The following is a 27524-nucleotide window of genomic DNA, read 5'->3' on the forward strand; positions in this document are numbered from 1 at the left end:
CTTTTGAACCTCCAAATGGCATCTCCTGAGGAAATGCAGCTCTCCTTCCTAAGCTAAATTAGACTCCCTTAGAAAACAGGGGTGCTGAGGGAGGAGATGCTCTGGACTCCCACCCCTCGCACCTCAGTCCCAGTCCCTGCCCCTACTGCCAGCTAAAGGCCTCAATCAGCTGCCAGCAGCCCCTCCATCACACCTGCACACTGGCCACCCGCCACCCAGCCTCTTCTCTGGACGATGAATGAGCCTTGCTGAAGGGGTCGCCCCCGCCCCCGCCCCCCCCCACATGGTTATTTTATACTCCTTGATCCTGCAGGTCATGCAGTTCTGAGCTGCCTGAGTCCAATGCCTTAATTCCCGCCTGTAATCTGGGGCTCAAACCTCATTGGGGATAAAGACCACACAAAGGGAGAAGGAGAGTCCTAGGAGATGTTAAAACAAGTAAACACCTTTGTGTCTGGGGAGAGAAATCGCTGAGAAAGCAGCTTAGCAGGCTGGTCCCTGGTGTTCCCGGCCCGGCTGGCCCCCGGCCCGCAGCAAGCACGCCTCTGTGATCACAGCCCCCAGCCTGCTGGGCTCCAGCTTGCTCCCCCATCCTCGCCCCTCCCGGTGGCCAAGAGCAGATTACTGAGAAGAACAATTTCTTTGTGACTGTGTAATTCCCTCCGTGACCGCGGTAGTGGGCAGACCCCTCGCCCCGATGCCAGACCCCTGGCAACCATGTAGGGGGGCCTCCTGGCCCTAGCAACAACCCCTCAACATCAAGTGCACCCGCTAATCCCTGTGGCTAGGGGACGGGTAGAACAGTGAGTATACCAAATGACTGAGATGAATGAAGAAGAGAGGCACCCTTCAGGCCCCATTCCTCAGCTTCACCAAGAGATGCTGGGCTCTCCTCCATGGCGTCACAGGAGAAACAAGGCCCTGGACACTTCACAGGGACACACAGGTAAGAGGCTCAGGCATGGAGTGGGGAGGACTTTGTGGTCACATCAGCCCAGCTTTGGCCCAAGCAGTATTCATCAAAGGGCTTGAGGCCACCGAGGCTGCCAGTCACGTGTGTGAATGTGGCCCTCAGCTCCAGTCCTTCCACTGCACACAGACTCCACCCCACACCTCCCTTCTTCCCCATGGAGTCGCTGTCTTCCCTGAAGGCTGAAAGAGTAAAGGAGGAGGCTGTGGGTTCCTTTCTGCCCACTTTGAGCCCTGGACGGTGAAGCAACCCCCAGCAAGTAGCACCATTGCTGACCTAAGTCAGCACTTCTGCCCCCAGCCTCCTCCCCAGGGCAGTGCCTTTCTTCCTATCAGGGTAGATCACGATAAGCCTCTGTGTACGTGTGTGGCGGGGAATCCTGAGAGGAATCAGGCAAAAAGTTTTCTCCCCAGATCAGGTTCTCCCAGAGATCACTGACCTGCCTTCCCAGCGGGCCCCTGGCCATGACTCAACACCCTCCTCCCTGGAGCAGGCCAGAGCCCCAAGAGGGGTTGGTCTCGTTCTCACGGGTACACATGCACATTTGTGCACACTGGGTAGGGGCTGTTTTGCTCCACAGTTCTCCCTCTCCTAGATTTGGGGGCCCTGCCCCCTCCATTAGTGAGGCCTTCAGGAATGACTGAGGAGCTCTCTCCTTTAATCTACAGAAGTAATTTCATGTTTGTCTGTTTGAAACAGAAGATGAAAGGCAGTGGGGTTGGGGGCGTGAAGCCCAGCATGGCTCTACCTGCCCATCCCTGGTCCCAGGGCTCAGAAGGAAGGAAGGCTGGTCATCCCTGGCTGGGCAGGGTCAGCAGCGTAGGGGCCACACCCAGGCCAAGTTGCCAACCTGGACCCCTGCCCCAGTGTCCCAGCCACCACTGGAAAGTGTCATGCCACAGTGTCTGCAATAAGAAACACAGAACACTACCCTCTGAGGGAGACCCAAGGGCCAGAGTGAGCACCAACCCCTGAGGACCAGGACAAGTCCAGAAAGACCCTCGTCTGCCAGCCCAGCCTGGCCAGGGTCTGAGAAGTTTCTTTCTGCAGCACTGTTCTCTGATTCTCTGAAACAGCCACACACACTTTAAATAGGCCAATAAAAAGATACAATTTCTCTTGCCTCTGGGCCAGGGACCCTTGAGACTCTGTTGTGCAGTGCCCGTGAGGTTAAGTTCAGAGCATAAACTGACACACCAGGCTCTGGGAAATGGCCCGTCTCTTCAAATAGCAGCCCAGCAGTGCCATAGGAGTCCTGCTGGGGCTTTGATTTGGGAAAACAAACAGAAATGGCATCGTAGGCCCTTCGTGGCCCCCACCCCAGGCCCAATTTAACTAGAAAACTCTAGCTCAACTGCTCTGGTGGAGAGAGAAAGATCTGTGGACAATAGCCCCAACCTTTGGGGGGAAGGGGGACAAAACAAGCTGTCTGTCTCTTCAGCCCCTCCTCCAGCTCCTTTTCTTAATGCAAGTGTGTTCTTGTAAAAACGATTAGATTGCAATTTGTATAACATGGTGACCCCCAAATTCAGACATTTCACCCCTTTTCTCTGGAAAGAATGTTAAGAATGCTTCTGGGCCTATCACCGTGGGGGGCAGGACGGGGTGCAGAGCCTTGGCTGTCCCACAACTTGTGTGGGAACAGGGCTGCTGCTCAGAGCCCCAGGCCAAGACAGGAGCAAGGGCTGGATCTGTCACTATAGAAGGCCAGACAAAAAGTCCATTCCCTTCCAACTCTTGTGCACAAAGCCTGGGCCTCCAGGAGCCGCTGAGGGCTGGGGGGCCTCCAGTACCCAGCCTCCCCAGAGCATGACTCCAGCAATTCTCTCTCGACCCAGGGAAAGATAAAGACAGATGGGGCCGCCCCTGTGAGCCTGATGAATGAGATCAGACGGACGATAGCCTGAAGGAGGCGTGTTCCCATAGCTTGGCTATGTGCAGCCTCAGCCCAGGGAATCAGCCCTTGAAGAGGGAAACAGGTCTCCCTGGACCAACTCACACTGCTGCCCAGGAAATTCCACTGACGCTGGAGGAAAGTGGGAGGATAGAGAGGAACTTCCTAAAGGTCAGAGGGATAAGGAAATTTAAATAAGACATTGATCCCCTGTCACCATCTTTATGGGGACAGCTAATGGGTGGTAGGTGCTGGCCCTGAAGACCCAGATGTCTGATCTGGGAGAGGCCCTGAGTGCCAAGCTAAAGTCTGGCAGGGCGGGACTGCAGTCCCTGGTAGGCACACCCCTCCTCCCCCAGCCTGGGCCTTGCAGAGCCAGGAAGCTTAGTGCCCTGCTCCTCTCCCTCCCTTCCTCTCGCCCTGGGGTCCTTTCATCCCAACCTCTGGACACCTCACCCTGCCTGGCCTGCCTGAGCTCCCACCACAAGCCACAGCCCGTAGAAAGTCCTCCAGTGCTAAAGTGTCTTGAAGTACCCCTGGCTCCCACATCTAAGAATGCCTGTAACCCCCACACCATTTCACAGCCACTGTTAACATACTGGGTTCCTGACGATGTTCTCTGGAGATCATATGGGTGGGTGCTTATTCCTGTATGTGTATGGGTGTGAGGACACCCCATCTGGCATGCGCTACCTCGAAATGTAACAATGACTTTTGGGGGATGGACAGGATGGGAGGGTGACAAACAGTTCACTTTCCTACATCTGTTCTGCTCCCAGGAGACAGAAGCCTGAAGGTGTAAGCTGGGCCCAACATAGTTGCTAAGAAAATGGGAGGTTTTTCTTCCCTCCCTTCCTTCCTCCTTTCCTCCCCACCTCCTTCCCTCTCTTCCTTTCTTTGATCAACAACCATTTACTGAGCACCTTCTCTACACAAGGCATTGTGCTTAAAAGAAGCTCCGGAGAGATGTGAAATGTGACTGAAGGAGACACTGCCCCAGTCCTCAAGGAGTTTTCAATCCAGTGAGGGGAAGAAGTCTGTCATGTATTCAATTAACAATGCAAAGTGTGACCTGGTGAGTACCATAAGAGAGCTGAAAGGAAGTTTTATAATGGCACAGATATGAGACCAATTTTGGCTGTGGGTATTGAGCAACTCTTCAATGACTGATAGCATTGTGACAGGCAATGACAGAGGAGTGGGGATGGCCCTGATGAAGAACCAGCAACAGGAGAAGATCAGAATGGGGTCACCTAGTGGCAATCTGGTTTGGCCAGAGGCATGGATATGTGAGGGGAACAAGCTGGCATGATCTGGCTTCCAGTTCATGGTGGACACATTGCTCAGCGGGTATGAACTCGACGAATGGCAGAGGGCCACAAGACTTTTAAGCAGGGAGTGCTTTTCCTAGTCCAGCCCTCTAGTGGGGAAACCAAAAGAAGAAAGGAAACAGATAGGTCCCAAATGTAACCACAAAGTGGTGGAGACAAGGAGAAGCCCATGGAAGCTTCACCTGCCCTGGTCCCAAGAAGGGCCCTTCGCCAGCACACAGCCCTTCACATGCATGTGTGTACACGTGCACGACCCCAGCACCCACCCACGCACACGTGTTCAGACACAATGGCTCAAAGGCCAGGCAGCCGGGCAGCCCACTTTGTACTGCTAACAAGGGGACCGTAATTACAGGAAGGGGCAGCCGGGCAGATAAAAGGATACAAAATTTCAACATCTGTTGCCATAAAGGGATAAGGAGAAGTGAAACGCAAAGTATCAGTTTGGTGTCAGCAGGCAGAGAGCCAATTTCAAAGAGTTCAGGGGGACAGAGGGGACAAGAAAGAAAAAGGAAAGAGGTGGGGAGAAAGAAAGAAAGAGAAAGAAATTACAGGGTTCCTTAAAGAGGTAAAGAAAAAAGAAAATGAAAAAAGCTGTCAGTAATACTTTCAAAGAAGGCAGGTACTTTAAAGAGGGGCAATTCCCGTAATCAGCCTGACTGAGGGCCAGGCCCCCTACCCGGGAGGAGGCGGAGGGCCTGGGGCGGAAACAAAGCCACACCTGGGAGGGATGGGCACTAATGGTGCCCTCAGAGCAGCCCATTCTGCACTCAGGACACTAATTCCTCCTGCAGACGGTTAGAAAGGCTGAAGCCTGGCACCCCTTGCCATTCCGAATGCCAGTAGATGCCCTGATATTCAGCTCCTGTGCTCAATCCACAGACCCAAGATAAGTTCCCCAGGGAGAGGGGTGTGTGTGATGTCAGGCCAGTCAAACCTCCTCCTCCTAGGCCTTCCTGCAGGTGGGAGGCAGGCCCCACACAGACAACACCTTCCCTGTAGCCTAGCCCAGGGCCCTGCCCAAATGCAGACAGAATACACAATATGGGCCTTGATTCTTCCAGACCCCAGGTTCAGGAATTAGGATGGCTTTGGCACAATACCTTGGGGCCTAATGGGACCCCAGTGCCTAGCTAAGCATACTCTATGCTATTTGTCAAGATGGACCCCTTAGGAGCTGGGACTGGGTCTGAAGACTATCCACCCTCAGAAGCAGAAACATGCTGACACCTGCAAATTGGGTAGAGGACTCCAACTTTCTATCTCTCTGGTTTAAACAAGTTAGAAATCCCATCCTTGGGCCCAACCCGTGGTCCCCAGCTCCAGGAGAGAAAATGGTAGAAAGGATGAAGGGAGAAGGGGACAGCCCATTCTCTGACATATAAGCAATGGCTCTCTGCCATAGCTACCCTAGGACGTGTGTGCTTCAGCCAGGACCTCCCCTTCTCCAGTCCATAGGAAGAGTCTCCAGTGGACTTGATGGAATGAAGGGCTGAAGAAGCCAGGGTGACCTTGAAAGGAGTTCCCAGGCATTGAGAAGCTGCTGCCTGAGGATGGCTACTGAGAGGCACAGATGCACAAGGGAGCACTGGTGCCCACTAGGGCACCTATACCTTCAAGCTGTGTCCTAGCCCCCGCCATCTTCCTGAGGGCAGCCCCTGGGGGAGTGATGCTCAGAGCAAAACTGCCCCTCCAGTACTGCCTCCCCCCAGTCATTGTACACACATAAAAGAGAAAATCCCAGTGCTCCTCAAGTTTCAGTGGTGACAGGTTAAAAGCGAAAGAATCCCTCTAGCATCGCACACCGCCCCGCCACTGAGTCCTGCCAGTGATGTCGCTCCACCTTCCAGATTGGCCTGTCAGTCAGGCTTTGGCCTTATTGAAAGATCAAACTCTGTCCTGCCTGTTCATTACCTTAATCCTATTTTCTACATGGCTTTATTATCTGCTCAGGCTTCTCTGGGAAAGACAGCTACAGACAGTCGTCCTGTCCATCCATTTCCTCCCACCAAAAGCGGATGTCTCCACCAGCATATCTTTCCCTCGATCCCCACACCTCTTGGTCCTCCAAGCTCCCCTGGGGACAGGAGAGATGTTTAAACAAGGCCCGACTCCTCTCAGTGGTAAGAAGGGGAGTATAGGGGCTAGAGAGAAGGCAATGCCAAGTGACATCAAGGCAGCCCTGCCACAGGCTGGCCAGAGAATATAATGGTTGTTTCTTGTCTGGCTTTAGTGAAAATTGAAGCCATAGCTGTCTTGTGCCCATTCTCACTTGGGTTCTTTCTGGGTTCTGTAAAAACCCAGTGTTTGGAATTAGTGAGGTCTAGAGATTTTATAAGAGAATGCCATTCAAGGGGTTAGTGCCTTAGAAGTCCATCCTGATCATAAATCTGTGCCCGGGCATACCCCCCACTAAGGCAACCACAGCCAAAAGAGGCCACTCGAAGATTACTCAACTCTCGAGATAAAGCTGGGCCACAGTGGTGTGCCCACCCCATCCCCTAGCTTGTCCGCCATCCCGAGCCCTGGCCAGCCATGATGCCAAGGATAAGATCTAGCTACGTAACTACACAAAACTGACTTTCAGCAGAAATGCCCATTTTGTGACCTACATACAGCCTTACTGTTACAGCCTGCTCTGTGATATGAGGGTCAGCAGGTTCAATTCCCCCTCCACTTGTCACAGGCCACAAATATTTGCAGGATTAAAAGGCTGAGCCTCCACAAACTCCAAGGTACCAATGTGGAAGACAGATGTAGATGGAGAGGAAGAGAGGGAAGGAGACAGCTTACAGTGGTTGACTGTCCCCATGGTGACAGGCATTGTGTGGGTACTTTTTCAAAAAAAATTTTTTTTCTACTAGTTCTATTGGTAGGGATAATTAAATTCCATTTACAAATGTAGAAACTGAGGCCAAGAGAGGCCCATAGATCACAGAATTAATATGCAGCAGAGTCAATTCTGGAACCCAGGTCTGTCTGACTACACAGCCTGTGCTCCCTCTGCAGCTCCTCACAGCCTCATGACACACCAGAGGAAGAGTTCCTTCTGCCCCATCCCCATTCAGAAGCAAGAAGTTGCCAGAAACAGGAGTTTGGTAGGGCGAGCCATGGAAATAACTTTCACAGACTGCAAGACCTCCAACATCTCAGGGCCTACAGAACAAAGGAACCCTTGGAAGTTTTAGCTATGCTGACAACAGTGTGATGCGATCAACTGAAGTAACTAAAGTAGATCTCCAATAAGAGAGGTAATAGAACCTGCTACTCATCAGCCCACACCTGCTATGTTCACTATTCAGTTATGAATAATCCATTTCAACAGAGAACAAACCAGATAAATTAGAGAAACTTTCAGGTGAGAACGGTCCTGAAACCAGTGTGAGAAAAAAACTGTAGGTCACCCATCCAGCTATTCCTTTCTTTCTTGCTGACCAAACCCTGATTCTGTGCCTACCTCTTCCATCCCCCACTGCCCAGAAGGTGAATCTTGACTGGTCATTCCATTTCCTGTGTCAGCGTTTGATTTAGGGTGAGTACTGGAATATACTTTTGGCTCATTAAATATGAGAAGTCTGCTTGGGGGCTCCTAGGAAGGGCTTCCTCATTTTAAAAGGAGGCCCCAGCAGGGACACGCCCTCCTCCTTTCTTCTTCCCTTTGGATATTGCCTTATGAATTGCCTTATGATTTTGTAAACAAGCCTGTGGGCAAGGGCAACAGCCCATCTTGACTGGGGTGGCAAAGCAGGAAGCTGAGGAGAAAATGGGCCTTCACGGTCTCACTGAGCTATTAAATCCATCGAGCCAGCCAACCATCCAACTTCTGGACTCCTTGTTATTTAAGACATTAATAATCCCTTTATTGTTTGAGCTACTTTGAATTAGGCCTTCATTACTTACAGCCATATGCACCCTAACTGATCTACTCTGTTTATGAGCAACAATTAAAGGGCCTCAGACTTTTGGCCTGAAAATGATAAGACCCTGAAGGAACAGGACCAAAGCTTTCTGAAATTGAAAGGCCTGTCTTCAGAAGAGAGGTTCAACTTGCTTCTTGTCAGGATCACAGTTCCAGGAAGACCAATCCTTGATGAAGGGTAGGCATTCTAACCCATAGAGCTATTCAGAGATATAATGTGGTGTTTGGTGAAGTCATGAGGTTCCTATCCCTGCAGCTGAATGACGAAGAGAATGTTGTAGAAAAAAACACATTTAATTAAGACATCTCATGTAGTACAAAAAAATCTTTTGGAAAGACTGACGATACAATGGGTTTTTCATAAGAAGATATATGGCTAATACTTTCCCTGGGACATGGAGAGAAAAGGAGAAGACAAGCTAGAGCAGCTGAAGCAGGAGGCAGGTGAGGTGAGCACATCCTCACCACTGCTGTAAACTACAGCATTGAAAACCAGAATGTAGGTGCCTAGAGCAAGGTAAAGAGTTCTCAGACTTGAAGCAAACAAACAAACAAACAAAAAGTGACAATACCAAATGCCAATAGGATGTGGAGAAACTAGATCTTTCATACATTGGAGTCGGAATATAAAGTGGTAAAGATACTCAAAATAGTTTGACAGATAAGAAAACTAAACCAAATGACCTGGCAATTGTACTCCTGGGCATTAATCCCACAGAAACGAAAACATATGTCCACACAAAAGCCTATACACACAAGTGTTCACTTTATTTGCAATAGTCAAAAAATTGAAAACAACCCAGATGTCCTTAAGTGGGTGAATTCTGTTCAACAGGAACTTTGGTATATCCATTCCAGGCAATGTACTACTGAGCAATAAGAAGAAAAGTGCTATTGATACGTGTTAACAACGTCTATGGGTCTCAAGAGAATTATGCTGTTAAAGGTGCAAAAAGTAAATCTCAAAAGGTTACATATTATATTATTTCATTTATATAATACTTTAAAAATGACAAAATTATAGAGATGGAGAACACATAAGTGGTTGCCAAGGATTAGGGAAAGGACGAGAGAATAGGTGTGACTCTACAGGGTACATGAGGGACCTCTGTGCTGATGGAACAAACAGTCTGTATCTTGATTGTGGTAGTGGTTACTTGAATCTACACACAGGATAAAATTGCAAGGAAACACACACACACACACACACACACACACACACACGTGCAATCTGAATAAAAGTCTATGGTCTGTACCAATGTTAATTTCCTGGTTTTGATATAATGTTATGTAAGATGTTACACAGGTACCTTGCTGTCCTATTTTTATAATTTCCTATGAATCTGTAATTATTTCAAAATAAAAAGTTAAAAACACACACACACAATAGAATGGCAGAAAATTAGATGGGAATGTGTCAAGCTTGCCAAGGCAGAGAATTGCGAATAAAACCTGGATCTATTTTAACTTTTCCGTATAATCCTTTTTATGCATCTGTAGGCCACTTCTAAAATGTCTTTATTTTACAAAAATCATCTTTAGATGAAATTTTATGTAGCCACATAGTTAAGCACTCCTCAGAAAAAAAGTATCATAAATCCAAACTTATTATAAATTTAATATGAAATTATTTACCTATTATAAATTACTTCAACAGTCTCCTCAAGCTAACCGATTTCTTGTGAGGTGACACAGCGGAGGCTGTCAGTGGGTTGCGGGGCAGGAGTCTGCCCCAGCCTTCTCCTGCAGCACTGGGCAGCCCACTGAAGCAGGCCCAGGCTCAGCCAGCTCTCTCTACTGCCTCCCCGGCAACTCCACCCCACCCTCACAGCAAGCCATGGTGGGTCCAGGAATCTCTTACCTGTTGAGGTCCCAGATTCTTAGGGGTGAGAAGTGCCCACAGCAAGCTGTCCCTGTCACAAAAGAGCTGCCAAACAAAAGGAGAGCAGAGTCAGGTCTGGCTTGTCAGAACTTGTAGTGGAAATCGCTACACAATTAGAGGTGCCATATTCATTTTCCAGGGGCTTCTGGGTTTAAGCCAGGATGAGAGAAGCAGCCACGAGAGCCATCAGAGAAGTTGTAGGAAGACCACTAGAAGCATGGTGAGGGCTGTAACCTCCCAGTGCTGCCTGGCCACAGGAGCTACAGGTTCAATGATAGCTGAGCTTGCCACTCCAACCCAGCTGGTGTGGTCTCTGACCATGACAAAAACAGGTCCCTAGATGAGCAACTCTGAGGCCAAGGGAGAGTAAGCCTGTTAGGCTTCAGCTATATGAAGTTCACAAAGCCATGGCACAGAAACAGTCTCCTGGGAATAGGCTGTTAGGTGCTGGAGGGTAATGCCCTGGTCAGAATTGAGGGTGGCTGGGAGGCATTCCTGAAGGTTTTAAGAGCTCAAGGAATCTGGTAATATGGTACAAACACAGGGCGGATGTAAAGGCACCAAAAATAAGAGAGTAAAAAAAAAAAACTATGAAAAGTGAGTAAATGAAAAAGTGCTAGTGGGAGAGTATGGGAGGGAATGGGAGGGAATGGGAGGGAATGTGAGGGACCAGGGAGCCAGGGCTGCTGTGGAGTGTGATGGGAGTCAGGGAGTGTTTAGAGCAGAGGTCCCCAACCTTTTTGGCACCAGGGACCAGTGCCCTATGAGAATCTAATGCCTGATGGTCTGACATGGAGCTAAGGCAGTGATGCCAGCACTGGGAGCAGCTGCAAATACAGATGAAGCTTTGCTCGCTCACCCACCATTCATCTCCTGTTGTGCAGCCCAGTTCCTAACAGGCCACGGACCAGTACAGGTCTGGGACCCGAGGGTTGGGGACCCCTGGTTTAGAGGACAACAACAGACACTGCCAAGAGGCAGGTGAGAAGAAACAATTTGACCACATTTCCCAGAGTGTCTCTTAAACCCCTAAATGTTCAACATATACAATCTACAGGGTTTCATTTTAAGTGCAAGCACAAGCCCAGTGAGTAGGACCTATGCAATGAGCCAGGGTGGCTGTAGTGCTAGGACTAGAACTTGAACCTATGCGCCAGGCCATTCCTTTGTTAGAGGATTTGGCAGGGGTGGGGAGAGGAAGCCAGCAGGAACCCAGGGCTTGAAAACCTAAACCAAGAGCATGATTGTTGAAAGCAGTTATGTCACTCAGGAGCCCTGGGGCAGGGAATGGCCATGTCTCTACTTGTCAGGCAAAGGGGGAGGGGTACTGGACATACTAATGACACTTTAGCAATGTGGGGCAGCAGCCCATCCGCCCTGGCCCTGCCTAGCACCTGTGGCTCTCTGATCCCAAGCATGTCAATGGGGAGATGGATTTCCGCAGAGAGGGCTCGGAAGAAGCCAGTGGCTTTGGCTGGGGGTGAGTTGGCCTGCCAATTACCGATGGGGGAGATGTTAGGGCAGGCATTGCCCAAGCCACTGATTAACAATCAAAATTGCAGGACAGGTGTCTGCTTTTCAGCCCCAGACTGACAAAATGGCCACGTGAGCCACCCTGGGGCTTCCATGCCTCAAGCCAAGACTTCCTCTGTGGACATACTCCATCATCCCAGCTGCCTCTCAACCCATAGGAGTGCCAGCAGCCACTAAACTAGTGTGGTGTGCCAAAACAGCCACTCTGTCATGCCCCAAGTGACTCCCAGCCTGGGAAGCGGCTGCTGGACAATAAAGCCCCAAACTACAAAGCCAGGAGGTATTGTCCTCACCTCCCTCCCCCTGACATTTTTTTCTTGAGGGTAATCCATTAATAATTGGTAAAGCCAATTACCTTGGGTTGGAAACATAATAGCCACTTGGAAATCATTCGAGCGGGCAATTGGGCTCTCTAGACTTTTGAGGAGTAGGGGCCAGGTGAGGGGCGCCAGCACAGACATTTCTTAGGGAGGCCTGTAGCAGGCCTCTGGCCACAGGCCTAAATTAGCGTCAAGGTAAGTCAATAGAAAGAGAGGTGGGAGGAACCTGGAACCTGAATCCTTGCCACTCTCACAGCTCTGACCTCCCAGCGGGCTGGGGTAGGGATGGGAACACCTTCCCCTGGGACTCCTGTCCTTCTCTATTCCTGCCTGGCCGCCCACCCTGGCCCTGTCCATCCGCCACCAGGAGTGCCTCTCATCTTCATACCCCACAAAAACCTTTCTTAATTGCTTGGACATGACACTCACAAACATTTCTTTTTACAAGCTGTACTTTCCCCTTGTTTTACCATGTGAAGCAGGAAGAAAAAGAGGAAAAGTAGAGAGTCTTCCTGGCACTTATGAGGACTTAAGAGTTTAATGAAATTTAATACAGTAAAAAACCATGTAAGCAACAGTCGAGCAGATTTGGAGCCAGGTCCCACTGGGAACACACACCTGGACTCACACCAGAACCATGGAGACTGCGCAGGAACAGGGACAGCAAACCTGTAATGAACAGACAGAGGTAGAAGCTGCTCCCCAGGTGGTTTGACCATCATTCCTCTGAGTCATCCCAGCTGCCTCTCAACCCATAGGAGTGCCAGCAGCCACTAAACTACCACACTTTGATCTCACCTTCACTGGACAAATGGTATTTGGAGGTTATCTTCCCACCTTCTCTTTGAGATCATGGAGCCATTTGGTGGCTCTTGTGTACTCCAATGCCCAGCACAGTGCTTGGCCCAGAAGAGGCACTCAGGACAAAACTGTGGACTTGAACTGAAAGGGCTTTCCGAAGCTCACAGACAACAAGGCTGAGAAGCATACGGGCTGTGAAGGGGGTCCCTCTGCTTCTTAAAAGAATAATTTCCAAATCAGCAGACTCAGACCTGCCTGAATGAAACATGACACAGTCACACATCATTGGGGCAGTGAAGTCCCTCATAAGCACCAAAACCAGAAAATAGATGAGAAGTAGCAACAGTCCTTAAATATTAATGTCAAAACACATGTATGCGCACACACACACACACGCGCTCTCACACAAGTGCACACAGTCTCTCAGTTTAAGGGTCTAAAAGTCATTCTGACTCAATAAACTCTACTCTTTTAGACAAGAAAGTGCTTACCAGCAGCCAGCCTTCTACTATTTCTCATCCTATGCCCAGATCTCCAGCGTACCTTACTGGCCTCCTGGCAATGACAGAGATCACCATAAGCCCAAGCAGTAGACGTAGGAACCCTCATATCAGAGGTAGACACCAAGAGAACTAGGGGTTCTCGTACTCATTTTGAGGAATAGAAAACAATAAGATACAGAAAAGAGAAGAGGAAGGTAAAAAGGGAAATAAACTGGGTGTGGGCAGGATGAAAAGAAGGTAGATTCTTGCTGCCTCTGCCTATTTTAGGCCCTCTTAATTACACAAGTAATTTATTGAGCACTTACTATGTGCAAGGTTCTGAGAAAGTATTTCAAAAGCATTACCCCATCTAATCCTCATAACCCCATGCAATAGGTACCACTTTCCCTATTTCGCTGACAAGGAAACCGAGGCACAGAGCAGTAATATACCTTGTTCTGGCTCACACAGGGAGCAACTAGAAGGACTGGAAATTTGAACCCAGTCAGTCCTGATTCCAGAACCAAGTGATTTTACACCCCTGGCCCTGTAAGTTCTCTCCTCAGCACCTGATATAATGCCTGGCGTAAACTGAAAATTCAAATGCTTGTTGAATGAAGGAATGGACAAATGAACAAATGACTCTACCTGGAAGAAGAAAGGAGAGCCAGAGTGGCTCTGAGTAGGGGCAGCAGAAGAGGCGTACTTAGCAGCTGGGCCCCGTGGCTGGCCCAGAGCCGCCCAGCTGGCCCAGGCCCCAGCCGCCTCTGAGCCGGGGCTGACACACTTTGGCAAGGGAGGCCACCAGAGCTGTCACATCATTCACCAACATGCCCATCAAGTGTATTCAGTTCTCTTCAACCCGCATTGGCATTTTAATTACTGTTGGGTAAACTAATTTGTACAAATGAAGGCTGGGCTGCCTAATAGAATATGCAAGCTCTCTGACCTCTGACAGGCACTGACACGAGATACAAAGGCCGCCGAGGAAGGCTTTTTATCTGAGCCTTATTACTCTCTATTACTCCAATTAGTCAGGCTCCAGTGCTCCTAATTGGAGGAAAAATTGCAATTAAATCAATTTTTGATGGGCTGCAAGTGGGCTCCCAAACTGCCCTGCTTGTGAAACACTGATATTATAGCAGCAAAGGTCACAGGCCTCATCAGCACCTGGGGGCCCCCCAATATCCCTTGCCCCCCCCAAAAAAAATGCTTCAAGGAAATCCTTGCCCCTCTATCGGCTTAGCCAGCAAGGGTGGGAAGAAGGGAGTCATTAGAACATGTCAGGTCTCATTGCTGCTGCTGCCATCTGCTAACCTGTGCCACTGACATCATTACAGCAGCTAAGTCCCAAAGCATGAATGCAGTGCGAAGGTCACACAAACTCACTCAGCCAGGGAAAGCCAGGAGCAGTAGTGCAGTGACAGCACTGTGAGGGAGGGACCAGTGGAGTGGGAACAGGAGGTCACCAGAAGTCAGGAAGAGGAGAGACAGAGGCTTGGCAGGTGAAAGTGTGAGGCGGCCAGTTCCCAAGATTCCAGAGCACCCTGGTCCACCCAAAAGAAAAGGAAATAGATGTGCTTGGAAAGGAAAAAAAACAGAGAGGCAAAGAAATCATGTTCTTTCTAGCAAACATCTCACTTTGTAGCTGGGGAAACATACACCTGAATGCTGCACACACATCAGAAGGTGAGAGTCACATTGGTGACAAGGGTAAGAATAGACTTATAGGGCCTGCCATCCATAGTAATGCCTGCCTATAAAGGCTGGGCAGGAAGCAGGTGCCCAGAACTAAAGCTGCACGATCAGGGAAGGGAAGATAAACACAATTTGGTTCATCAAACTAAAGCATAATAAGATATATATATATATATATATATTTTTTTTTTCTTTTTTACAGGAAGAAGCCAAGAATATACAATGAGGAAAGAATACTCTCTTTGATAAATGGTGACGGGAAAACTTGAAAGCCACATGCAAATGAATGAAATTACACTATTATCTTACACCATACACAAAAATTAACTCACAATGGATTAAAGACTCGAATGTAAGACCTAAAACAATAAAACTCCTAGAAGAAAACAAAGGCGGTAAGCTTGTTGACATCAGTTATGAGCAATGACTTTTTTGGATCTGACTCCAAAAGCAAGGGCAAGAAAATAAAAAATTAACAAGTGAAACTACATCAAACTAAAAAGCTTCTGTGCAGCTAAGGAAATCATCAACAAAATAAAAAGGCAACCCACTAAATGGGAAAAATAATGGGCAGAGGACCTGAATAGACATTTTTCAAAAGAAGACATACAGATAGCCAATAGGCACATGAAAAAGATGCTCAACATAACAAATCATCTGAAAAATGAAAATCAAAACCACAGTGAGGGTTCCGGTCAAGATAGCAGAGTAGGTAAACATTGTGTTGGCCTCCTCTCACAATCACATCAAAATTACAACTAATCTACAGAACCACCATCATTGAGAATCACCTGAAGTCTAGCTGTACAGGAGTCATATAACTAAGGACATACAGAAAAGCCACATCGAGACTGGTAGGAGGGGCTAAGACACAAAATGGAATGGCCCAACACCCACATATGATGGTTGAGAATCAGGGGAGATATCTCGGCTGTGAACGTCCCCTTAGAGGAGCGAGGAATCCCAGCCCCACACCAGGCACCCCAGCCCAGGGCCCAGTGCCAGAAAGAGAAGTCCCCATAACTTTTGGCTGTGAAAATCAGTGGAGTTTATGGCTGAGTGAGATAGAGGGCTGCTGGAGTCCCAGGTGCTCTTCTGAAAGGGGCCATGCATGGACTTACTTGCTGACGGACTGACTTGTTCTGAGCTCTAGCACTGGGGCAGCAGCTCAAAAGGCACCAGGGACATATGGGGAGGACCTGAATTGTCTGGCTGCAGGGTGAGGGCTGGAGGGGCAGCTTCTCCCAGAGAGAAGTGCTGGCAGAGGGCACTGTTCTTTTGTTGAAGCCTCCTCTAACACAGCTTGCAAATGCAAGCAGCTGCCATATCTGAATCTTCATCTACATAGCTAACACCATTCACCTCACCCTGGTGATTCCCTGTGACCCCCATCCCACCCAACCTTCAGGCCTACCAAAGCTACTTCCATTGACTTTTCCATGAAAATGTCCTGTCTTGGCTCAGGTTGCAGACCTTCCTAAAATCTCTCAAAGGTTCACAAACCTCAAACAAGCAGCACTTGACCTTGGCATGCCCCGTACTGCTTGCAAAGCAGCCCCAAGACTGGCACTAGTGGCAGCCTGCCTCAGTTCATAGCTTAGCCTCTCCTAGGTACCTCCAAGCCCAGCACAAGTGGAAGACATCTGTAGATCACTTCGTAGTTCATACCAAGTGCCCATGGACAGGGCAGAGGCAGTAGATGACTCTGGCCTGCACCAGAGCCTCTCCCAAGAGGCCCCAGAACCAACACACCAACAAAGAGATAAAAAGCATAAAAGTGGAAATAGAAACCATAAAAAAGAACCAGTCAGAAATGAAGAATACAATAACTGAAATGAAGAATACATTAGAGGGAATCAACAGTAGATTAGATGAAGCAGAAGATCGAATCAGTGATTAGAAGATAAGGTAGCAGAAAACACCCACTCTGAACAGCAGCAAGAAAAAAGAACCCAAAAAGATGAGGTTAGTTTAAGCGGCCTCTGGGACAACATCAAGAGTACCAACATTCACATCATAGGGGTACCAGAAGGAGAAGAGAGACAACAGGAAATTTGAAACCTATTTGAAGAAATGATGACAGAAAACCTCCCTAACCTGGTGAAGGAAATAGACATACAAGCCCGGGAAGCACAGTCCCAAACCAGACGAACCCAAAGAGGCCCATAAAGAGGCCCATACCAAGACACCACATAATTCAAATGCCAAAGGTTAAAGACAAAGAGAGAATCTTAAAAGCAGCAAGAGAAAAGCAGTTAGTTACCTACAAGGGAGCTCCCATAAGACTGTCAGCGGATTCTGCAACAGAAACTTTGCAGGCCAGAAAGGACTGGCACGAAATATTCAAAGCCATGAAAAGCAAGGACCTACGACTGAGATTCCTCTACCCAGCAAAGTGGTCATTTGGAATTGAAGGACAGATAAAGAAAGAGCTTCCCAGAGAAGAAAGAGCTAGAGTTCAAGAAATGTTAAAGGGACAAGAAGAAGAAAGAAGGGAGGAGAAGGAGGAGGAGGAGGAGGAGGAGGAGGGGAAAAGGATAAAAAATATGAATAATAAAATGGCAATAAGTACATATCTATCAACAATTACTTTAAATGTAAAGGAATTAAACGCTCAAATCGAAAGACATAGGTTGGCTGAACAGATAAGAAAACACGGCCCCTACACACGCCACATACAAGAGACTAACCAGATCAAAAGATACACAGAGAATCAAAATAAAAGGATGGAAAAAGATATTTCATGAAAACGGAAACAAACAAATAAAGCTGGGGTAGCAATACTTATTATACCAGACAAAACAGACATTAATACAAAGGCTATAACATGTGACAAAGAAGGCCTAGTAATCCCATTTCTGAGTATATATCCAAATAAACTCAAAACACTACTTCTTAGGGACGTGTGTATCTGCTATATGTTCATTGCAGCATTATTTACAATAGCCAAGATATGGTGGCAACCTGGGTGTCCATCAATGGATGAATGGATAAAGAGATGGTACATATATGTAACGAATATTACTTAGCCATAAAAAAGAATGAAATCTTGCCATCTGCAACAACATCGATGGACCTAGAGGGTATCGTACTGAGTGGAGTAAGTCAGACAGAGAACAGCAATGTCATATGTGGAATCTAGAGACCAAGATAAACAAACAACAGAAACAAGCTCATAAATACAGAGAGAATTTTGATGGTTGCTGGATTGGGGGAATGGGGAGATGGGTGAAAGGGTGAGGGGGATTAAGAGGTACATATTGGTAGTAAAAAATAGTCATGGGGATGTAGAATATAGCATGGGGAATATAGTCAGTAGTATTGTAATAACTATGCAGGATGTCAAATGGGTACTGGATTTGTCAGGGTGATCATTTCATAAGCTATATAAATATCTAATCACTGTGTTGTGTACATGAAACTAATATACTGTATGTCAACTATAATAGAAAAAATGAAAATATAAAAATTTCTTTAAAAACCACAATGAGATATCATCTCACACCTGTTAGAATGGCTATCTAATATCAAGAAGACAGTAAATAACAGGTGATGGCAAAGATGTAGAGAAAAGGGAAAGCTCATACATAGCTGGTGGGAATGTAAATTGGTGCAGCCACTACGGAAAACAATATGGAAGTTCCTGAAAAAAATTTAAAATAGAAGTACCATATGATCCAGCAATTCTACTACTGGGTATTTATCTGAAGAAAACTAAAACACTAAGTCGAAGCGATATATACACTCCCATGTTCACTGTAGCATTATTCAAAATAGCCAAGATACAGAAACAACCTAAATGTCCATAATGAATGGATAAAGAAGATGTGATTCATATATACGATGAAATATTACTCAGCCATAAAAAAAGAATGGAATCTTGCCATTTGCAACAACATAGATAGGCTTTGAGGGCATTATATTAAGTGAAAATAGTCAGAGAAAGACACTGTGTGATTTCACTGATATGTGGAATCTAAAAACAAACAAACAAACAATCGAATCAAAACAAAACCAAACAAAAAACTAAGCTCATAAATACAGACAGAGAACAGACTGGTGGTTACCAGAGGGGAAGGGGATTGAGGGTGAAGGGTATCAAAATGTACAAACTTCCAGTTATAAAATAAATAAGTCATGGGGATGTAATGTACAGCATGGTGACTATAGTAAATAATACCATACTGTATATTTGAAAGTCACTAAGAGAGTACATCTTAAAAGTTCTCATCAGAAGAAAGTTTTGTAACTATGTATGGTGATGGATGGTAACTAGACTTCTTGTGGTGATCATTTCATAATGTACACAGATATCAAATCATTATGTTGTACATCTGAAACTGATGTATTATATGTCAATTATACATCAATAAAACATAGCCTGTATACAAAAAAAAAGAAAGATGGAAAGAAACATGCTAAAATGCTAAAAGGGATTGTGTTTGGGCAATGGAGTGATTAGCAATTCCTTCTCTTCGGTTTTCTTTATTTTCCAAATCTTCTTTAATGAGCTACTTTTTAAAGGGAAAAACATACTATTTACATCTTGTAAGAGAAAAGAGAACAAAACCAGACATTCTTGTCTACTGACTCATGGCCAAGAGCAAGTAGACCCGATAATGAACTATCTGCTGGAGCAGGCGTCAGCAAAGGTGGCCCTGGAACACCTTGCTGAAGTTTTGGGACTAATCAGTAGCCCAAGGTAGGACAGGAAGCCCCAGACAAGAAGAAAAGGACTCCACTGGTCTCTTTCTCCTAATTAGGCACTGGCCAGTAGGGAGCAAGACTGACTCCTGATCCCCACAGCTGGCAGAGGCCTGGTATACCTCTCCCAGTCTCTCTCCCAGGCTCGCTCACTCTCGCGCTCTCTCTCGCTCTCGCTCTCACTCTCTCTCTCACACACACACACCACACATACACCCACACGCAAACACACATACCAAGCCTCTCTTAGCCTAAGTGCATCAGGACAGGATGATGCAAGTAGCCACCTAGAAAGTCAGACATTGGATAGAGTATCCAGAGGCTGGGGCTCCCAAAGCTCATCCTCCCACTGCAGCTCTAACCAACGAGAGTCAATAAAGTAGGGTTTCTGCTGTCCCGTAGAGGAGTGCAGTCCTACAGCTGAAAAATGCCTCTAGGGAAACAAAATAGCTATTTTCCACTTTACCCAATGGTAAAAGGTCAGCCTGGCCAAGTCCCTGGCCCAGTCTAGACAAGTGGAGGCTTAAGGTAGAGGCTGCTCTTCCTAAATGTACCCACTCCACTCAAGAAATAGAAACTTGAGCAATGGAAGAACAGAATTAACAGAGAAAAAATTCAGTACATCAAAAACAAAAACTCACAGTACAACAGAATAACATGTTCATTCAATCTATTGAATTTAACAAGAAATGTGCTGGGGCTGCCAGGAGGAGTTTCTACACTTGATTTTCCATCTACATGGCTTCTAAACACAAGAACAGTTTCATCTACTCCCAAGAGAAAGAAATGGCAATATGTTCCAGTGCTAAAGGAAAAACTGACTGGGTCAGACTTCCTGAAAAACGATGATACAATATTCACAAAACCATGTACCAAACAAGAGGCAAGGAAAAAGAAGAAATAAATATGGTCGTTATTTGCAGACAATTGTCTACCTAGAAAACCCAAAAGACCCAACTAAAACACTATTACAGCAAATACCAGGGTGGAATGAGGTGGTTGGCATGCTGTATACAATAGTGGAAAGGCGTGCAGGCTCAGGGCTCTTGGCTCTGCCATCTAGTGACTGTGTGATCTTGGATGAGTTATTTAACCTCTCAAAAGCCAAGCTTTTTAAACTGTAAAGTAGAAATAATAAAAGGACCAAGGCATAGGCTTGTTGTAAAAATTATGAGATAGGATGCTTAGAGCAGTGTATGGAACATAGCAAATACCCACAGATGTTAGCTATGATTATACACCAGCAATCACTAATCAAAATGTAATTAGAAATCTATTCACAAAAAAGAATTAAGAAACTGTAAAATAGCCAAGAATAATCCTAACAAAAAATAAAACAAAACAAACAAAAAACCAAGACAGCACTATATGAAAAAAACTATAAAGCCTTACACTAAAGGACATAGAATCGTTGAATAAGTAGAGAGATATCATGTTCCTGGATGGGAAGTCTCAAGATTATAAAACTGTCAATTCTCCCCAAATTAATCTATAAATTCAGTACAGTCCCATCCAAACAAGAGTTACTTAATCAATTGATTCTAAAATTTCTCTGGAAGAGGACATGCGCAAGAATAACCAAAACCGTTTTTAAAAAACAATGAGAAAGTTGTCTACGAGTTATCAAACGCACTATAAAGTTGTAGGATGATGTTCGTGCTAGAACGAATAGATCAATGGATCAGAATAAAGAATCCAAGGGAATACCCATATATTTGTAGGGAATTAGGAGATCCTAAATGTGGCCTTTAAAGACAGTAGATAAAGAATGAACTAGTCAATAAATGATATAGAGACCATTGGACACATTTGGTTGGGGAAAAAAATAAAATTAGAGCCCTACCTCACACCAGACATCAATTCCAGATGGATTAAGGACATAAAGTTTTTTAAAACTACACACAAAAAAAATTAAAGTGTTAGGAGAAAATATAGTAAAATAGTTTTATAATCTTGGAGTATAAAAGACATTCTTAAGACAAAACAAAACTTTGAAGCCATAAAGGTAAACATGACAGAACTAATCCCCAAATAACAAAAATTTCTACACAACAGAAGACACTGTAAGCAACAGGCTGAAAGGAATTACCAAATATACATAACATCAAGAACATATAAAGACAGCTTATAAATCACAGAGGGAAAAAGTAAGTAAATAAGCAAAAAATTTCAATAAGTAATTTTTAGAAAAAATATACATAGCCAAAATATATATGTAGTAATGTTAAATCTCTAATTACTGTACTAAGTACTTTATATAAATTAACTCACTTAACCCTCAAATCGCTCCTACGTATTTGATATTTTTCTAGGTACAATAATAGTACTGTACATACATTTTAAAAGCATCACTATCTTTTAGAATATACACTGAGATGTTTATTTATATGCCTGACATTTGCTACAAAATAATATTGGAAGGGAAAGCATATGGGTAGTACTGATGAAGCAAAATTGGCCAAGAGTTGATAATTATTCTACTTTAGTATATTTTGAAATTTTCCATGCTAAAAAATTTTTTTAAGTCACTAAGGGGTATATAGTACCAATATCACCCCCCTTTTACAGAGGAGGAAATTGAGGACTAGAAAGTAACTCACCAAGGTCACAAAGCTAGTAGGTAGGAGGACTCGTTACGTGACCTGAGCCAGCTGGGCTCCAGAGTCCAGCTCTTAATCACAACTCTGTACTCACTCCCCAAATGAGATACTTTTTACCCTTTGGAGAGGCAAAATATAAACTAAAAAATTGATATTACTCAGAACTGATAAGTGTAAGAAGAAATAAGTACTTGTATATACTATTTGTAGGCATATAATCTGAAACAGTCCAACTGGAGGGCAATTTGGCAGCATCTAAAAACTTTTAAATGTACTTATCCCTCAATCTAGCAAATGTTTTCTAAGTATCTTTCCTAGAAAAATATCTGACTATATGTACAGATTGGCAAGTACACAGATGTGTCCTGAGGCATCGTTTATAATAGCAAACCACTGGAAACAACCTAAGTGTCCATCAATAGCAGGATGGCTAAGTACACTATGGTATATCCACCTTACTCTGAGCTAGAACGCAGCAGTTAAAAGAATGTGGTAGATATCAAAAGACCTCTGAACCACATGGGAAGAATTCAAGCTGCAGAACAAAGGCACAATGTGAGCCTAAAACAAAGCAAAACCCTATATTTGTGTGTAAATATACACACATACATACTCATAAAATTATATGCTGTCTGATATTTGCTTCAAACTAAAAGATCTGTAGTGACACATACCACACTTCTTACAAAAAGAATGATGGTGGAAGAGCCACAGGAAACTGAAGTGGATTTTTACTTTATATTCTCTGTATTTTAAACTGAACTTTTTATAATTGGAATGTATTTCTATATTACTTAGATAAAAAATGAAAAAAAATAGAAAATAAGAAATTAAAAGAAGGACGGTAATAACAATATTCATTTTGAAGCTGCCTGAAAGGTTGCATCTTGGTGGCACATTGAATTCTGAATATCTGAATTCAGATTGTAAATATCGCATAAACCACAAAGTCACCTGGCTCCATCCTGAAACTGGCTGACACCCTCTGACAGAAACTCTTCACCAAGAGGGCTTCCAAGTGGTTAGGACTGAGAAACGGTTACTAGAATTCTACAATTTCACTCCTGCTCTTATAGTACTTTCTCCCTAAATTTCTGCTTCATAACCACTCTCTCTGTAAAGAGGTAAACAACAAGCTTCTTTAAACAGGTGAGCTTCTGAACTCCGCTGGGAGCTCAAGAGAGGCCAAGGCCATGGTTTACCCCACAACAGTGCCCTGTACCTACTGGGTACTCAAATGACTGTGCTGCTATGGCTAGCTCAGCCTGAAGCACAAAGTATATTCCCAATTTCAAAACAAATCTTTTTTTCCTTTCAGGTGGTCAATTCTGGCATTATGGTAATGGTTAGGCCCAAGGCCTGGGCTACCAGGATGTTAATGGGTAACCCACATGGTCTGGTGATTACTGGGGAGACTGAGGCCAGATGAGCTTTGGTGTTTTTTCAGGTTTACTGAAGAACATAAGGGGTTAACATGTGAATAAAGGCATGAGATAGGAAGATGATGAGAACAATTAAGATCAACCGTGGTTCTACAAAGAGGAAAGCAGAGCTCAACTGGAGATCCACACAGATAAGCAAGACACCAACTCAGCAAGTTCATTTTAAAATTTGATTCTTTCTAAACATAATCACATTAACAAACCACAGGGAGACCTTGAGACTCAAACTTGATCCAGATTTGGGCAGGAACAACAGAGAATAGAGATAAAGATAGGTCAAAGAGAAACCCGTATGACCTATGATCCTGAGGCCTTACATCCCTGACCCACTGTTACATTTAGGCCAGCAATAGGGTCCCTAAGATTGGTCTGGCTCTTATCTTTATTCTCAATTTTTATTCTCAATATTCCATAAGCACCGATGTGGGGCAGTCATTTTCATGTGACAAGCATCAAAGTACCTAGAAAGACCTAGAAAGAGATTCTCTCTGAAGAATCAAAGGGCAGGACAGCCCATCTATGACTGCATGGCCTTTCTCATCCACTGGCCACCCCCCAACTCTGGCCAGGCTTAAAGTAAGAGAGATCCTGATGGACCCATCAATGAAAAAGGGTCCCATGGTAATATCCATTGAGTTGAAAAAACAGAGGCAGAAGGTGTGAGTGTCTACCTACAGATTCACCACCACCATCTGCATCCCTGGACCACTTCTCTTCCATCAAGACAGAGGAAAAGGGAGGTGAAGTTCTACACTCAAGTTGGTCTGATTGCTGTGGCATTTTCCACTATTACCCTGAAGGCTACTGAAGCGGGTGGGGGACGTTGAGGACAGGGAAGGGGGTGTTATATGGAGGTTGGTAGGCCACTGGGGCCTGTTATGCATCATAAATTATAAACAGCAGGGCTACAGATGTAGGATCCATAACAAGTAAAAAAGAAAGGACTGTGTGTCTATGTACACAGTAGGTAAAACCTATTCCTCAAGAAAGAAGGGCTCCATTGTAGAAAAAGGCTAGCAGCAAACCTTGGTGCACAAATCCAACCAATAACTCTTGTGCTGACTCCTTCACTGCGATAGGAGACAACAAGATCCCCAGAATCTTCATGTTAGCCACACAGACTGAGGCTCACATTACAGCGGGAAGTGAGAAAAAAAAAAAAAAGCATAAGGATGGAGATAGTATAAAAGTGAGGTACGAAGGTCCTTTTCTGCAAGACTTCCATTACCAGGCTTTTCAGGAAGGCAAAGTTCTGAGGAACTTCCTTATTTTCAGATTAGCTAGCAGCATCAGGAATTTTGACCTTGAACTTTGTTCCTTCCCAAGATTTCCTGCCCTCCTGACAATGGCACTAAGGAGAAAAGAGGAGGAAGTCTTTGTCTTCTATCCTGTTCTGCAAGGTAAACTGTACTCCTGGTCTAATTCAAGCCACCTGCAAGTCATTTTCCTCTGGGAAAGGCCCACCCAGGTCAGGCTTGTGCCATCCCAGGACTTGGCTCCAGTCTCTCTCTGCCTCACTATGAGGGTGCTAGGCCACTGCTTATTTTTCCAACCCCACGTGTCTGAATCCAAGGTCTTTCCCTGGTGCATGCCATGTTAGTAAAGTGATAGGTTTTTCAAAGAACATCATTAACAGCTTATAAAGGACGAATCTCTGATCAGCAGACCAGTGATGAAGTGAGGAAGAGGAGGTTAAAGCCTGTAGTGAAAGTTAACCCCAGAATCTGACTTTGAGAGTTGGTGGCCAGCATTCTGAGCTTGGTCATCATCCACATACTAGTGTCATCCACATAAACACTTTGAGACTGGATGTGATAGAGTAATTTGGCCTTTATGAAAATAGTAGACACCTATTGTTCTGTCTGCCCCACACTCTCCCTCCATACTTGTGATTCCTGAGAGACTCCCCTGTTTCTTACATATTCATCCTTCTCTGGCAACAGTTAACTGATCGAGTAAGCTGACCCAAGCTGGGCCAATGAGTCTCCGCCCTGGGATTTTGGGAAGACAGTCACTCTCCATGACTTATACTTATGCTATGAACTACCAAACTCAGGAGCTCTTGGCAGCCTCTGGAATAAGCTGGTCAACTGGGCAAAAGAAAGAAGCTGAGATCTAGGAAGAAAAAAAGATGACTACCCCAGACAGATGAAGCCCTGTCTGCACTGTGGCCTCTGGATCCAGCTACTCCTGAGCCCAGTTGTATTTGTACTCTTCCTTTAGCTTGGCTGCTCAGCTTTGCCTTGGATTTCATGAGCCAAACTTTCCCAGTTTTATTTAAGTTAATGTAAATTTGGTTTCTTTCATTTAAAACCAATTTGTCTTGACCACTATAGAGCCTCTGTTCAGCAGCTGCTGGGCTCCTCATCCACCTGAATGTCCTCACTGACAGATGAGCAAAGGACTTTGCCAAGCGACTATTGAACACCTTGAGGCCTGGCTAAGAACAGACACCTCAACCATGAAATCAGTATCTGCTGGGTCTTCTAGAAGAACAGATAAAATAGGGCAGTACCAGCTGGCCTGGAAGTTCCAGAGTGATAAAGTGGTCTCTTAAACCTAGGACCAAGGAGAGTGCCCGGAAAAAAAAAAACTACTCTCTCATTCCCAGTAGTGGGTGGGGAGATACTGTGGACAACAGCAGATAACAAGGATATTGCATTATTTACAATAGCCAAGATATGGAAGCAACCTAAGTGTCTACCAATATTAGATAAAGATAATGTGGTACATATATATACAATGGAATATCACTAAGCCATAAGAAAGAATGAAATTTTACCATTTGTGACAACATGGGAAGATATTATGCTAACTGAAATAATTCAGTCAGAGAAAGACAAATACCATATGAGTTCACTTATATGTGGAATCTAAAAAACAAAAAACAAAATAAATGAACAAAGAAACAAACTCATAGATACAGAGAACAAACTGGTGGTCGACAGATGGGAGCAGGGTTGGAGAGATAAATGAAAAGGGTGAAAGGGATTAAGAAGTACCAATTACCAGTTAGAAAAATAGTCATGGGGATGTAAAGTACAACATAGGGAAGATAGCCAATAATATTGTAATAACTACGTATGGTGTCAGATGGGTACTAGACTTATCAGGGTGATCACACCGTAAGTTATATAAATGTCTAATCACGACGTTGTATACCTGAAACTAATATAATGTGCATGTCTACTGTAACTGAAAAATAAATATTTTTTTAAAACAGGAGAAAATCAAGGAAGTTTCTTAGGAAGAAAGTCCTGATCTTCAGAGACTTAGTCTCTTGGATCCCTTTTTAAAAATTAATGAGAATGAAAGTTCTGCTGGAAACCACAAAGCTCACTCTGATAAGATAGAGTTTAGTCCATTCTCAAACTCTTCTATTTTCAACAACTACAATTTAAATGCCAGGCATCTAAGAAATGGATAATTTAAAGATACTTTCCAGATATTTATTTGACTTGAACTAAAGACACACAAAATAATTAAAATAGTGATGAAAACATAAGAGTTAATTTTACCATTTTCTTTGTGTATCTTTGAAATTTTTCAGAATTAAAAGTTTAAAAATACACACAAAATAAGAATTTTGTAACCCCAAGCAACTCCTTTGTTGCACCTTCTTTTATCCCTTTCCTACCCTGACCCCGTACTAATGACTCAAAAACCAAGGGAAAAATAAATCTGACCATATGAGCAAACTTGAATATTCCACTGCTGAATCCTTGAGTGATTCGGTGACACACCAAAAAAAATGCAGGAGGAACCAAACAGAAAACTCACACATAGCATGTAAAAATTTTGTTTTTCTTAAAAAACAAATATAAAACAAAAAGCTCCACACATACCTAAAGCGTCCCAAAAAACCCTCTTACTCCCTTTTTTTAATAAACCTGGCCCAAGGTCAGAAAGACATTTGAAGTCATAAATCAAAAACTGGTGTGAGGAAAC

At 44.8% G+C, this 27524-nt stretch overlaps 1 protein-coding gene across 1 annotated transcript in view; it reads right to left on the reverse strand.

Moving 5' to 3' along the window:
- The window catches only part of FBXW4 (F-box and WD repeat domain containing 4), a 76273-nt gene that overhangs the window by 1814 nt on the left and 46935 nt on the right, over window positions 1-27524 (reverse strand). Inside the window, exon 6 of the mRNA XM_011378881.2 lies at window positions 9976-10041. Coding sequence (XP_011377183.1) covers window positions 9976-10041 — 66 coding nt within the window. The remainder of the gene's footprint in view (window positions 1-9975; window positions 10042-27524) is intronic.

The sequence above is a fragment of the Pteropus vampyrus genome, unplaced genomic scaffold (assembly GCF_000151845.1).
Source record: "Pteropus vampyrus isolate Shadow unplaced genomic scaffold, Pvam_2.0 Scaffold348, whole genome shotgun sequence".
Classification (NCBI taxonomy): Eukaryota; Metazoa; Chordata; class Mammalia; order Chiroptera; family Pteropodidae; genus Pteropus; species Pteropus vampyrus.